At 39.9% G+C, this 14,054-nt stretch overlaps 2 protein-coding genes across 2 annotated transcripts in view; one reads left to right on the top strand and one right to left on the bottom strand.

The window, feature by feature from the left end:
- Positions 1 to 1,761: 1,761 nt before the first annotated feature.
- On the bottom strand, positions 1,762 to 11,724 carry IFIT5 (interferon induced protein with tetratricopeptide repeats 5). The gene is given in 2 exon segments (NM_001075698.1): positions 1,762 to 4,735; positions 11,550 to 11,724. Coding segments are annotated over 2 exon segments (1,449 nt in total). The 5' UTR covers positions 11,555 to 11,724; the 3' UTR covers positions 1,762 to 3,291.
- LIPA (lipase A, lysosomal acid type) overlaps positions 11,699 to 14,054 on the top strand; it is a 129,428-nt gene continuing 127,072 nt past the window's right edge. Inside the window, exon 1 of the mRNA XM_059881711.1 lies at positions 11,699 to 11,861. The gene's annotated coding sequence lies outside the window, so the exon portion shown is untranslated. The remainder of the gene's footprint in view (positions 11,862 to 14,054) is intronic.

Here is a 14,054-nt window from a genome sequence, read left to right as displayed (position 1 = left end):
TGACTCATGCCTAACTAATGAACGTTGTCTCTCTTTGGCCAGGATGACTTATTTGAAAATGGTTATATAAGCCAAGATGGCCCTATCAGAGCAAACCTGGCATTCTCAGATGGTTGTGGGAGGAGATGTGCACTTTTCCACTGCATAGAGACAAGAGTACATGTGTCTTCCATATGAGGATCACAGTTATTTTTCTCAGAATAGAGCCAAATTTGATAACTCAGTACTGAGGAGAGACTGCGACTTTGTCTTGATTACACTGTTTTGAGATCAAGCCTTGTTGGAAAACATGATGTACTGGTTTTTATTAAAGACAGCTTAACCTGGGTTTTCTATTATCTGTTCTGTTATTTGCAATGGATAGCATATTAGATACAAACATTTCCTCAACAATTTCTTGAAGAGATATGGATCATCTGAATTGAAGTGTTAAATGCTACCAAGTAACATAAAACACTTTCAAAAGCCAAATGCTCAGGGTTAGGATATGAAAGACATGTCTTAAAATGGCGTGTGTGGAAAAAACTACACGTAAGTAGGTAGTAAGTGGATATTATTTTCCCTAAATTAATATACATATAATCCCTAGAAAAAACAGACAAGGGATCATTCTACCAGAGTCCTAAAGCCTCATTTTGGTTATGAAGTTAAACCCAGGCAAAGGATAAGGACAATTTGGAGAGAATTCAAAATAACCATGATGAGGAAGAGACTTCAATATCTTATGAGCGTGGGTGGAAGAAAACTGCATGTTTAACTTAAATTTAAGTTTCAGGGACACATGGCGATAGTCTTCAATTACTTTAAGATATATGTAGTAGACATTTGGTTTTTGGCTATTCAGCATTACTTGACTTCCAACAATAGCCATATGTATTTGGTGATTTATTTGTCCCTGCAAATTTATCTGAAATTAGTGCTGTCCCTGGACTATTAAATTACATCGGCCACTATATTCTCATTTTTGCTTAGGTCATTTTAGCTGAGTTTTCTGATTTGCAATCAAGAGTTTTAACTACTGCAAAATCTCTAGGAAGGCTTAGATCTCTGAGGTCCCTATAGACCAAAATGTGTAGACTACAGGCTAGACGTCTCTTGTTAAATGGAAGAAACAAATTTCAAAGAATAAGGACTATCTGAAGATGAAATTGGGGCTTCCCTGGTGGCTCAAAGATGAAATTATCATTTAGGAAGGTAATTCAGTATTCAAAATTTGATGGTTAATTAATAAAGGTGAAGTTTGAGGTCTTTTTTAAAAAATGAGTCTATGAAAGTATCTCTACATACTTACAAATTTTAAGTAGGCAAGCACAATTATTGACAAAATTTAAAGTTAATTAATTTTAGGTTAATAGAGTTGTATTTTTCATATGATTTTGTACTGATTTTACATTTTCTTAGTATGTTATGCTTCTTATATAGTTCAAAATTTTTGTATCTAGTGGATTTTAAAGTCATTTAATAGACCTAAAAGTCTAATGTTTAGATATAGAGGTTTATAGTTGTATCTTTGTTTTGATATCACAACTGTAATTTTATTCACTGTGAAGTCTCTACTTGGGAACACAGCCTTAATCATAGTATTGTTCTCTATGGGAAAAATGACTTACTGCAAAATAAAACATTTGCTACAAAACAGGCCAAATACTTCTACTGATAGGTTAGGACTTCAGTCCTAAATTACTGAAATACATAAAATCATTCCTTGCCTATTCTTCCTTCTTGAATAAACAAAACAGCAAAATAAAAACAGCAGGGATGTAAGTAAAACAAACATTAAAAATTTTAATTTATGAGATACACTGAAGTATTTAGGTATGTTTGAATATGCATAGAAAAAATATCTGGAAGGATACATATCAGATTATTAACAGTTTACCTTGGGCATGTGGAATTGGGGTAGGGTGAAGACAGTGCTCTTATTTTTAAATTCTTACACTTCTGTATTTTGTGAAATTGTACAATGAGAATTTATTAATTTTATAATAATGAAAACCATAATAGAAATTTAAAAAATAAACATAGTAAGAAAAAGTGAAAAACACACACATATATACAATAGTTTTAAGAGCTTCATTGGAGGTACAGAGAATTAAATCATATGGCACATTTCCCCACTAATACTGTGGTGGTAAATATAACTGCATACTTTTAGCAACATCTCAATTTTAAAAGTCCTCTGGGATAAGAGCCCTTAAGCAGTGACCCTTCAAGGTGAATATTAAAACTGAAAACAGGGTTTAACTGTTTCTAGAGGATCTACAGGAAAACATGTCAATCTGAAAACTTCAGACAAAAGGAAAAGCTTCACAGAAGTAACTCTGGAATTCTAAAACAGCTAACCAAAGGCCAGAAATGACCCAGTTCAGACCCAAAACTAAATCACTGAAGTCTTGGTAATCTAGGGAAACAGGTTAGGGGTATCTATTTTACCCATTTGTTTATTATTTCTCCCAAATTTTCAATTGGTCTGCTTTTTAATCTCAATTTTACCCTAAAAATACTGCAATTTTAATGGGAAGGAATTAAATTAATTCCATCTAATTAGCTTTAGGTTTATTCTTCCAGTTAAAACAACTAGAAAAAACTGAGACTAATGATTTTCCCATCCTTGTTTTTTCTCATCACTATTTCTAGCTACTTGATGAACATTCTGGGAGTTAATACTTTGGATTTCTCATGAGTCCCTGAAGTTCTGTATTTGGGAAGATCTTTTCTCTCATGTTCTAATTTTTCCTCCTTTTATTGAAGTCATCAGGGATGACAAACTTATTATTATAAACTTTTTTCTTCCAACAAAGAGGATTCTTTAGATAACTATCAGGCTTGTGGTTAAATATCCTCATCAAAGTCAGAACATCTGTAACTTGGAAGTTTCCATCTTTGCAAGCTACAAGTTAAGTGCTTAACTGATATAATTTTGCACTCCTGAAAGAGTGCTCATGACTTAGGTGTCAAAAGCTTGTGTAGGATTAAACTTAGGCATACATATGGAAAATCTGACAAAACTTAATCAGAAATTATAAATAGCACAGATAAAGGATATAAAGTCATCATGACCATATGATTTTTAAAAGCTACAACAGCTGAAATTTTGCTGTTTCTCAATGGAAATTTTTTTAAAAACAAAAGATTCATCATCATGTATATAAAGTATTTAGCATGATGCCAGGTACACAGTAACCATTCAATAAAAGTTAGGTCTAAATGAACAATGGATTAAAGCAATAAACAAAAATATAAGAACGCAAAAAGGAGAGAAAAGCTTAGAACTAATTTCCTAGTGTGTACTTAAATGGAAAGTCGAAGCTCACAGAGAGCAGTAAGAAATTCTGCATTTTCTGGATCTATCTTTTGGGCCCTTTCATAGTACTCAGCTGCTTGCCTCTTTTCTCCCTCTAGCTTGTAAACAAACCCTAGGGCACTTAAACTCTGCACATCTGAAGCATTGTACCCAAGTCTCTTAGTAGCCAATTTCTTCAGAGCACTTGTCAGTTTAGGACGCAAAGATGACCTGTCTTTGACCTTTAAGGCTTCTAAATAATGGTGGATGGCAGTATTTTCTGATTTTCGGTGAAATTCCTGAAAGCGGCCATAGTGGTAGTGGATCTGATGTTTGTGATCATCAGTTATGTTCTCCAGACGAAGAGCTTTCTGAAAAATGTCTTCAGCATTGCTATACTGGCCTCCCTCAGCATACATGTTGGCCAGGTCCGTGTAGGCAAATGCAAACATAGAGTCTCGCTCCACGGCTGCTTTGAAATGAGATATAGCCGAGGTAATCAGCTCATCAACTTTCAGTTTATCCTTTCCTTTAGGTCTGTTGCGAGTGGCCTTCTTGATTTGGATCATTTGTGCCCTATAGCAAAGTCCCATTTGGTGATGCAAGAAAGAAGAGGTTGGTGTCACCTCCAAGGCCTTTTTCAAAAGTTCTAGAGCTTTGTCCCAGGAATTTTTTCTCCTATAGAATTTGGCTGCATAACGAAGGACATAAGGTTGGGCTGATATCTGGTCCAGGATTTCTTCAATATACTTTTCCCCCTCAGCTTCTGCATGCACATCTTGAAGCTTCAGTGCGAGAAAAACCTTAATGTAGGAATTATCTGGGTTCAGGGTGACAGCTTTCCTCAGGGGGCCCAGAGAAAAGCTTTTTATAGACCCTTCTCTGTCAGAATCATCCAGCCGATACACTGTGATGGCATAGCCGATGTTAAATTCTGGATTGTCTGGTTCTGCTTCCAGAGCCTTCTCAAAAGCGGCTTTAGCCTTTTGGTAATATTTTCCTCCAAATTTCAAGAGTGCCCATCCTTTCTCACAGTCAATCTCTGGACGCTCCAACTTGTAGTCAGAAGGACTAGACAATGTCTTGCAGACGCTCCCTATCTTGCCTATATACTTCTGGGCTTCTTTAAGCTGACCCATGTCATAGTAAACCCACGCATAGTTTCCCCAAGTGACCAGGCTTCGTACTCCTTCCTTGTCCGAGTGCTCTCGCCGTATGATTTCTTCCGCTTGTTTCAAGCACTTTAGCGCATCTTCATTTTGGCCCTTGAGGTGCTTCACGTACGCTAATAGGTTATAAAGAGTGAGTCTGGATTTTGTGGTAAGAAATTCAAGCTGTTGCCCAATAGTATCTTCTACATCAAACAGATCGATGTCTTCCTTAAGTAAATTCCATGTGAAGTGACATTCTAACTCCAAAAGAATGGTCTTCAAGCAGTCCTTAGGAATTTCACTGTTAAAGATAAAAACACTTTTTAATTTCTGAAGAAATAAAGAAAATAATAAATTTTTAAATCTTAAATACAGTTCTTTGCTTAACAACCTATTTTATCTACTTGATTTTATAGTTAAAGCACTAGGCTTCTGTAAGTTTATACTAGTTTCCTCTGTGTATACTTGTATTCTAGAAATATTCCATTAAATTCACATTATTTATTGCAAAATCAATTCTACAGAGAACAGTGTTTTCTATCTTACAAGGTATCTATTTCCTTTAGGCAGTCACTAACCCATATGGAACACCTGTTTTTAGAGAGGGGAATTTAAATTATTTTATTTACTAGCTTTGAAAATTAAGAATAATAGATATATACACAATAAATAACATAAAAATTTCATCTCTGTATTATGAATAGTGAAGGGAAAGAGGAGAAAGTGAAAAATAAGAAAAAGAAAAAACTGAAGGAGAGAGTGAAGCCACATGAATACATAAGTTTTGCAGAAAAAGAAAGGGAACTCCACACAGAAAAAAAGCAGAGTCAGATAGGAACAGGTACACCAGGAGATGGGAGGAAGTATACGTTTGAGAGATAACAAAGATTTAGAGAAAATGGGGAAAAGGCAAAAGGAGGCTTAGTAGGTTTTAATGTTAAATGCCACATCCTTCTGACCTTTAGGGTTGTGGGCAACAATAAAGACTGTCACCTGTTACTGCCCTTAATGTTCGTCACAAATATTTGTTAAACTCCCTTTGTGAAACATAGTGTAATTTCTTCAGGGCCTAGTTTCATCTCTGAAACCAGGAAGATGAAGAGGAAGGGGTTAGGAAATATTTACTCATTACTGATAGGCTTCTATGCCCAAGATCTTCTGAATAACCCTGGAGGTGTAACTGTGAATAAGACACAGGCCTACTTATACACAGCTTATAAGTACACAGCCAATTACAAATCAGCATTCCAATACAGTGCCATGGAAGTGACTCGGGAAGGGCACACAGTCCAGATGTAGACATCTGTGGCTTTCATTTGGCGGAGCAACATCTCCCCCTCGTCTCAATCCATGTGATTTGAGACAGGCTGCCTACACTTCCTCCAGCATGTGAAGGCACACAGTATTCCAGCCATTCCCTGGCCTCAGTGATTTATTCAGATTTATTCAATTAAAACATAATTTTGCTGAAATGGGGCTTTGCGGGAACTCTCTCTCTTCCAAAAATTTTAAGCTGGTAGAATACAAGCTGGAGTTGCTGGTGGCCATCTTTCCAAATCCTTGGGGACAGCCTGCCTAAGAGAGACTCAAACACAGAGGAAAACAGAGCTTGGGAACAAAGACAGATTGCTTGTGATGCTGACTAAATTCCTGAAATCAGGTATTGCCTGGATCACCCTGTCAATCCCTGTACTTCTACCTTTTTAAGGAAATAATCTCTCTTTTCTTAAGCCAGTATGAACTGGATTTCTCCTGTCTGAAGCTGATTAATATACCTAATTTTGTTTGTTTTGCTTATGGTAGTGCTGAGGCAGTCAGGAAAGACTTTCTAAATCTAGTATTGGGCATAATTAAGGGTCACAAGAAATTTACAGAACAAAGCTGCTTAAGGCTTCTCTCGAAGAAGGAAATGTTCTAATTATTGGATGAACAGTGTGTGTGTATTTATTTCCCTTTCTGTTGCACACAGGACCCTTTCCCTTATATATATGTATGCATATTTGTATAAATGTTTATGAGAACTATAGTAATATTTCTATCAAGAAACATTTATTGATCACCTCATGTCATACATGCCAGGCAATATGCTAGTTGTAGTCGATATAGTAATGAGCAAGATAGAAAAAGGCCTTTTCTCCATGGTAATCCCATTATAGGAGAGGAAGGAACAATAGAGGTTGACAGAAAATAAACATGTAAACAAATCAACAGACAACATAATTCCAGATATTAATAAGTGTTAAGAAAAAAATCAGAGTAATGGGATTATGTGGTGGTGTACTTTAATACACTTTTAATTCTCTCACTCTGTGAACTCTCCCTAGGAGAGTACTGTGCTTAGTTGCTCAGAGGTGTCCACCTCTTTGCCACCCTATGGACTTGTAGCCCGCCAGGCTCCTCTCTCATGGGGATTCTCCAGCTAAGAATACTGGAGTGGGCTGCCATGCCCTCCTCCAAGGGATCTTCTCAACCCAGGGATCGAACTCAGGTCTCCTGCACTGCAGGCGGATTCCTTACCATCTGAGCCACCAGGGAAGCCCTAGGAGAGTAGAGGGCATACTTATTCTCATAATTCTGGCCTTGGCTCAAATCTCAGCTCTTCAAAGAAGTTGACTCCTGACCACCATAGGTTAAACTGCATCTCCACCTTGCCTGACATTCTAAAGTCTAGTCTATCACGTTTTCCTGTTCTTCATGGCACTTTTATCAATATTTTCTGGGAGCTGAGGAGGAAGGGGAGTGGGCTTTGAATCAAAATGAGATTGAGGCTTTAAAATGAATTGGGCTGAGTTTCAGGAACTGGAAAGAGGCTGCCCTAATAGCCAAAAGTGGTTGAAGAGTTAGAGAACCGGGTTAATTAACAGAATTAGTAGTAGTGATCAGAAAAATAAAACCACTTCATATTTATAACCTAATAGTATACTTCATGAAATGTTTCCCAATTTTTATAAATACTAAATTTAAACATTAATAGCTTACTTAATATATTTAGATATTTAGTAGACATGTTCACTTATATTATTAATTTTATAATTTTTTTCTTATTTTCTTTCTTTTATCATCTGTGTATACATATAAACATATATATACAGGTCCCACATTTTAGCGATTGCAGGTTCTAGACCAGAGCTTTCCAACAGAACTTCCTGCCAAGATGGAAATGTTCTTATCTATGCTGTACAGTATGGTAGCCACTAGCCACACATGACCACTGATCACTTGAAATGGTGGCTAGTACAACTATGAACTGAAATTTTATATTTTATTTACTTTTAGTTAATTTAAATATTACATGACTAGTGGTTATTGTATGTGACAGGAGAGTTGAAGACACTGGGCCTATAGAGATTAATGCATAAGAAAACCTTAAGCTCGAAAGGTTAGACCTCTCCTTTAACTTGAAATTTTCCCCGTTTTATTCAAGGTGAAAAGCTAAATTAAATGGCAAACAAGGATATACTTGAGAAGAAAATTTTATGCATATGACCTAGGCTCACTACAGATTCAACTCAAAAGTACAAATGTTACACGTGTAACATATACTTCCAGAATCAGATGAGAGCTCAAAAAAAAAAAGCAAAACAGAAAAAAACCCAAACATCCCCCAAAACCATTCACTTGCCACACTACCCAAGCCAGGCAGAGTGCCAAGCAATTTACACAAATTATATTTACTTTTATAACTTCTTATTATTTTTACAATTTTATGGATGAGGACTGGGAAATAGAGTTTAAATTACATATCCAAGGTTATATACTATAAAGTGGCCAAGTACAGATTCAAAGTTACTTCTAATTCAAACAAAAGCTTATGCCTTTTAACCATAATACTATACAACATCTTTCATATAAAAATTGGAGTTCGTTTTAAAAAATGATTTGCTTTAAAATACAGGCTATGTCTAATGTATGTAAAATTCACTTTGCCTGGGAAGGACTTAGAAGAAAAACGGAGATTTTAGAGCAGCTTAAAGAGCGGGTAGAGGTTGTGTAACTGCTCATTGAGAAAGACATGCCAAACAGTTAAAAGTCTCGGGATAAGAAAACAATGGTTTCAAATATAAGCCCTCAATCTGAAGTCACAGCATTCTACATTGTTGGAATTATTTTGAGATGGAGCTCACTAGGACATGCTGTGGAGTGACAGAGAGGATTGATTATTTCAAGTAATAAAGGATCTGAGAAGAAATGTGTTAAAACTGATCTGAAGAAAGACTAAAAATCGTAGTTATCAAAGATATAATTATCATCATTATTAATGTAAGGAAATTAAAACATCTTTTTCCCCCATAAACCAGTTAAAGATATAGTATATGCTGATGATCTCCTAAGGTATGTCCTCTATCTCTGCTTCCTCCTGAATTCCAGACTTCTAGTTTTTAGTTTACATTTTCAATTAGAAGTTCAGTTGGGATCTCAAGTAAATATATTCATTACAGAAATCTGGGTTCCTTGAGTCTGTTCATACCTTAGTTTTCCCCACCTTTTTTTGGTACCTCTTAGTCCCACAGGCCAAATAACCTAGAAGTAATCTCTTGATTCCTCTTCTCTCAACCCCTCATCTAATCCAATGGGAAATTGTTAATTCTACCACCCAGATATATCAAATCCATCCACTTTTTCCCCCCATTTCCACTTCAATTTTCCTAGTCTAAAAGACTACTACCTTTCCTTTGAGCTGGGGTAAAAATCTGGTCTCCCTGTTTTTACTCTTGGTCCCCATATAATATTAGTAAACTTCTGAAAATGTAAACCAGGTTATGTCAGTCTTTTGGTTTAAAAACTCCCAATAGATTTGAAACCTTAATCTAGCCTTTGCCACGTCTTACAAGTCCCTAAAGATGCTAGATCTGTGTACCCACCCAACCATCTCTCCTTTCCTCCTCTTAATTGTGTTTTAGACATACTGACCTTCTTCCTATCTTGAACATATCAAGTTCAAAGACTTTTACACTTGTTTTTACTCTACTTGAGAAGCTCTGCTCCCAAATCCTTGTGTGACTAGCTCCTTCCTTTAACTTGGCTCAAAAATTTCCCTATCCAAGTGGCAATCTGTGGCAAAGGTATCTAAAACAACCCCCTCCATTCTTGGTCACTCTCTTAGCCCACTACACCATTTTATTTTCCTTATAGCTCTTACCACCTTCTGAATTATGTTATATATTCATTCATTTTTGGTTATTTATGTTGATTATTTACCCACTTATTTTTGGTTGTCTATTTCTCCCATTTAAATGAGAACAGGGACTTTGTTCTGGTTTGATTTTTTTCACCCGTGTGTCCCCAGAATCTATGATTTCCGTATATAAGAGGAGCTCAATAATAAATACTTGCAGAGTGAATGAATGAATGAATGCAGTTATATACTGGTAGCTTCTGGCATTTTCAACCCAGAGGCATGAGCCTAGCATTAAAAAAAAAAAGCACCTGAATTTCAGATGAGGGAATTCCTGCTAGTTCTTTCCATCCTGCTACTGGTTCCAAACTTTCTGCCACTTCAGTCTTCCCTGTCCTATTTGTTTTTCCATCTTGGCATGCTCTCTGGCTCTCTGTTTAGATTTTGAAAATAGGTTTTGGACTAAGGTCCTAAGGTCCTGACTGGGAAACATGGTATGACTGTCCCTGGGTAGTTGTTCCTTTCTCTGGTGTAAATGCACCAAAATCATAGGCAAGACATGCCACGCCCTTAACAGCCTGCTCAGATCCACAATATGGGCTTACCATTACCAGCCTCTGCCCATCCACAGAGTGAAATGAACATCTGCCTCTGCCCAAGGCGGATGAGGAGGGAGGGCTGCCCAGGGATTGTCATGTGGTTGTGAGATCTCCAGGGGACATTCAGTCAGCCATGTAAGTGTCTTGCCTACACTCTATGGAATTTACGCACAACTGGGCACTATGACAAATTTTACTTTTTCAACTCTGTCTACTTACTATTTTAACTTTGTCTCTGGGAAGCTGGCAGAGAGAGGCTATTGTGTCTGAAGAGGCAACATTTATCTTTAGGCCATTTTGTGTGTGTGTGGTGGGGAGTTATTTTATTGTGTTTGTTTTTTTTGCCAGGAAGGAGCAGTCTCATTTTCCTTGGTAGACAGTTAGTGCCCAGTGGGGTTCACCCCTCTTCATCCCATCCACCAGACACTCGCAGGGCACCATCGGCCTTTTCCTCCCTATACCTCCCACTTCCCTCCTTTCTTACAAAGGGTAGAAGTAAGGCATTTATTAAACAGTTTTATACCTAACAAAAGTCAACATGTGCAAATATATGCAGATGGGCATTCAGCTGAGCTGGGCATTCAGCAACAACCGCTTCCACAGTCCTAAGAGATGGATGCCATCACTTTTTACAGACAAGAAACAGCCTCACCGAGTTGAAGAAACTTTGCTTTGGGTCACCCAACTAGTAGGTGGTCGGAGTCAGGATTTAGAACAAAAGGCTGTAAGGCCTGCAGGAGTCCACCATCTGAACCTCCTCAGGCCTCAGCTTCCTAAATGCAGACCGTTCACCATCCCCGTGCAGGGCAGGGGACCAGATGAAAAGGGGTCAGCCAAGGACCCCCACCACAGGCCAGTCTCGGAAACGGAGAAAGAAAGCCCCACAAAACGGGGGATGGGGAGGAGCCGGAACAATCTGTCCACGGTACAAAGGAGGGGAAGTCAGACCCAAGAATCAAAAAGGCAAAATGGCAGAAGTGGACGCGTGTGACGCGAGGCTGCGGCCTGCGGGGACCTGCACCGCAGAAGCTCAGCACCGGCCCGGGGGCGGCGGCGACAGGAGCCGCAGGGAAGTGACAAGTCCCCGGGGCGCGTCGCCCCTGCGCCCCCACCCCCACCCCCGCCCCCCGACTCGGCCCGAGAGTCCGATCGCGGATGCCTGGGACTTGGCGGAAGGGTCCACTCGGCCACCCTCCCCCGCAGGCCCACCTTCAGCCGCCCCGGACCTGGACCGAGCTCCCAGCAGGGGAGCGCCCCCAACGCCGACGCCCGGCGGCCGGGCTCTGGGGCTCGGCCTTTTCAAGGGCCGCGGCGCTGCCCGGCAAACGGAACACGAGAGAATGGCGTGTAAAACAAAGGCCACAGGGAGTTGGGGAGGAGAGGCGGGGAGAAGCCCTTACCTCATGGTGGCTGGGCTCTGCTGCAGTGCCGGGAGGTGCAGGTCCCTTCGGGCTTTCTCCTCAGCCCTCTGCTCCTTTGCGGCTGAGCGGCGGCGCGCGTGCGTGTGCGTGGGCGCGCGGGCGAGGTGACCGCAGCGCTGCGTGCGCGCGCGAGGGCGGCCGTCTTTGTTAAAGGGCGGACAGGAGCGGGAAAGGGAAACTAGAAAGTGAATCTGATCCCCGACTAGGCGGAGTCCAGCTCCGGGAAACAGAAACTTCTGGAAGAGCTGAGTCGGGGCGCCCCCCGGCCGGGCTGAGGAACCGCTGTGAGAGGTTTGCGCAGCAGGGGGACGTTCCGGGTGGAATTTGCAGCTGGGCCTTGAGACTTTGGTCTTGGCTGCTCAGCTGCCTTCTGAGTCTACGTGCCTTAGCTTTTTGCGGGTGGTTGTTATTTGTTGGATTTTTTTTTTTTTCCTTAGCTAAGATGACTGGAAATATTTCAGCGTTATTTTTGTTGGGTGGCACCGATGCTCTTTATAGCTTTGTGCATCCTAGGCTAAAACTCAAGTCTTGAGTTAACAAACACAAGTGCAATGCCGTGCATTTGTGCCGTGATTTTCACTGGGTAAACCTAGAGAAATTTGGGGGCCAAAACATGTATATATTCAAAATTTTGGTAGCTATTCCAGGTTCCCTTTGCAAAGAGGTTTTTACACCCCACCCACAATTCTATGAAAATTCCCTTCCCTTCCATGCCCTTGACAACTGAGCTTCCTATAATAAGGTCCTATAATAATATAATAATAATCCTATAATAAGGTCCCATCTTTATGATGGAGTTGGCTTCCCCTGGTAGCTTAGATGGTAAAGAATCTGCCTTCAATACAGGAGACCTGGATTCGATTCCTGGGTAGGGAGGATCCCCAGTCGAAGGGAATGGCAACTCACTGCAGTATTCTTGCCTGGAGAATCCCCATGGACAGAGGAGCCCAGTCCATGGGGGTCACAAAGAGTCGGCCATGACTGAGCGACTAACACACACAACAAAGATGGGGTGGTTTGGAACCTAAGCAGAAAATATCGAATGCCCATACACTTTACCCCCTTCAAATTCACTCATTCGTTCTTTCAACACTTTTTTTTTTTTTAATATTTATTTGGCTGCACTGGGTCTTGGTTGCAGCATTCAGGATCTCCAGTTGCAGGATGCAAACTCTCAGTTGCAGCATGTGAGATTGAGTTTCCTGACCAAGGATCGAACCCGGGTCCTCTGCATTAGGAGTGCGGAGTCTTAGCCACCAGGGAAGGCCCCTCAACACATTTTATTAAACAACTGCTAAGAGCTAGACATTGCTCAAGGCCCAGTCAATATAGCATGGAATAAAACAGACAAGGGACAAGCCCTCCTCCTTCCTCCCTCCTCGCCCAACACACTGTCTTCTGCATTTTGTTCCTGATTATGCACAGGGTGGAGATAGTTCTCAAACTTTGAGAAAAAGTGTTCATCATCACAAAGTTTAAAAGGCACAAGCTTATCACTTTTATGCCTTGGCAAAATGCCGTGCTGGGCACTTTGTTTTTCAAATGAATGGACAACAATGTACAGGTTTTGCTATGTGTCCGTTAGTTTAAATAATGCTGACTTTGGCTTTGCAAGAAAAGGGGGCTTATGCCTAAAGCCAGTTGTTGCTCCCTCAGAATTAAGTTCAGCGTGGCTAATTAACAGTGTAGGTCCGGAACGGTAGGTTGTTGTGCCTTTTTGATTTTGTTACACTTGTTTGTTAGGAGTTAATTTCTAGTGTGAGAGGTGAAGGTAAAGAACAAACATAATATTTTATGTCAGATTGTGCTATGGAGAAAAAGCAGAGAGAGGGTTGGTGTTTTACTGTTATAAATATATTGGGGAGGAAAGGTTTGAGGTGGGGGAAGAAGTGAGCACTGTGGATATGGGGTCAGGGAAGAGCCTTCCAGACTGGGGGAACAGGAACTGCAATGGCCTAGAGATGGATGCATACTTGGCATGCACAGATGGTGTGGTTGGAGTGGAGAGGGCAGGGAAGAAGTCCTAAGAAATGAGGTTGGGAGGTAATGTGGATGTGGTGGGTCTGTAGGCTATGGTAACCTTTAAGTGGGAAACCACATTTTAGAAAAAGTACTGAATGACTTATTTGGAGGTACAAAGATATGCCCAGAATCTCCTCCTTCCTGAAGATTTAGAATATTTAATAGACCTCTGTTGAAAAATATTTCCAGTTTGTTGATTGTGTTTTTTTCTTCCTTGTTCCTACTTCTTTCCTTTCTTTTAGCTGTAGGGCCAAGAGATAGTCTTTGGTTATCAGTTTGAATGAACAGCAACTAAACAGTAAATGATAAAAATCAAAAGGGGAAAAAAATCCTGATTATCAGCTTGTTTGTTTAGGATTTCAGATTCAGAAAGACTAAAACGATCTGTAAAAAGTTTAAAGGAATATGCATTATCAGGATTGAGAAGAAGCAAAGACCCAGCTGTTGAGTAGGTGTTGAACA

The sequence above is a fragment of the Bos taurus genome, chromosome 26, assembly GCF_002263795.3.
Source record: "Bos taurus isolate L1 Dominette 01449 registration number 42190680 breed Hereford chromosome 26, ARS-UCD2.0, whole genome shotgun sequence".
In the NCBI taxonomy this organism is placed as follows: Eukaryota; Metazoa; Chordata; class Mammalia; order Artiodactyla; family Bovidae; genus Bos; species Bos taurus.
This window is presented reverse-complemented; position numbering and strand designations above follow the sequence as displayed.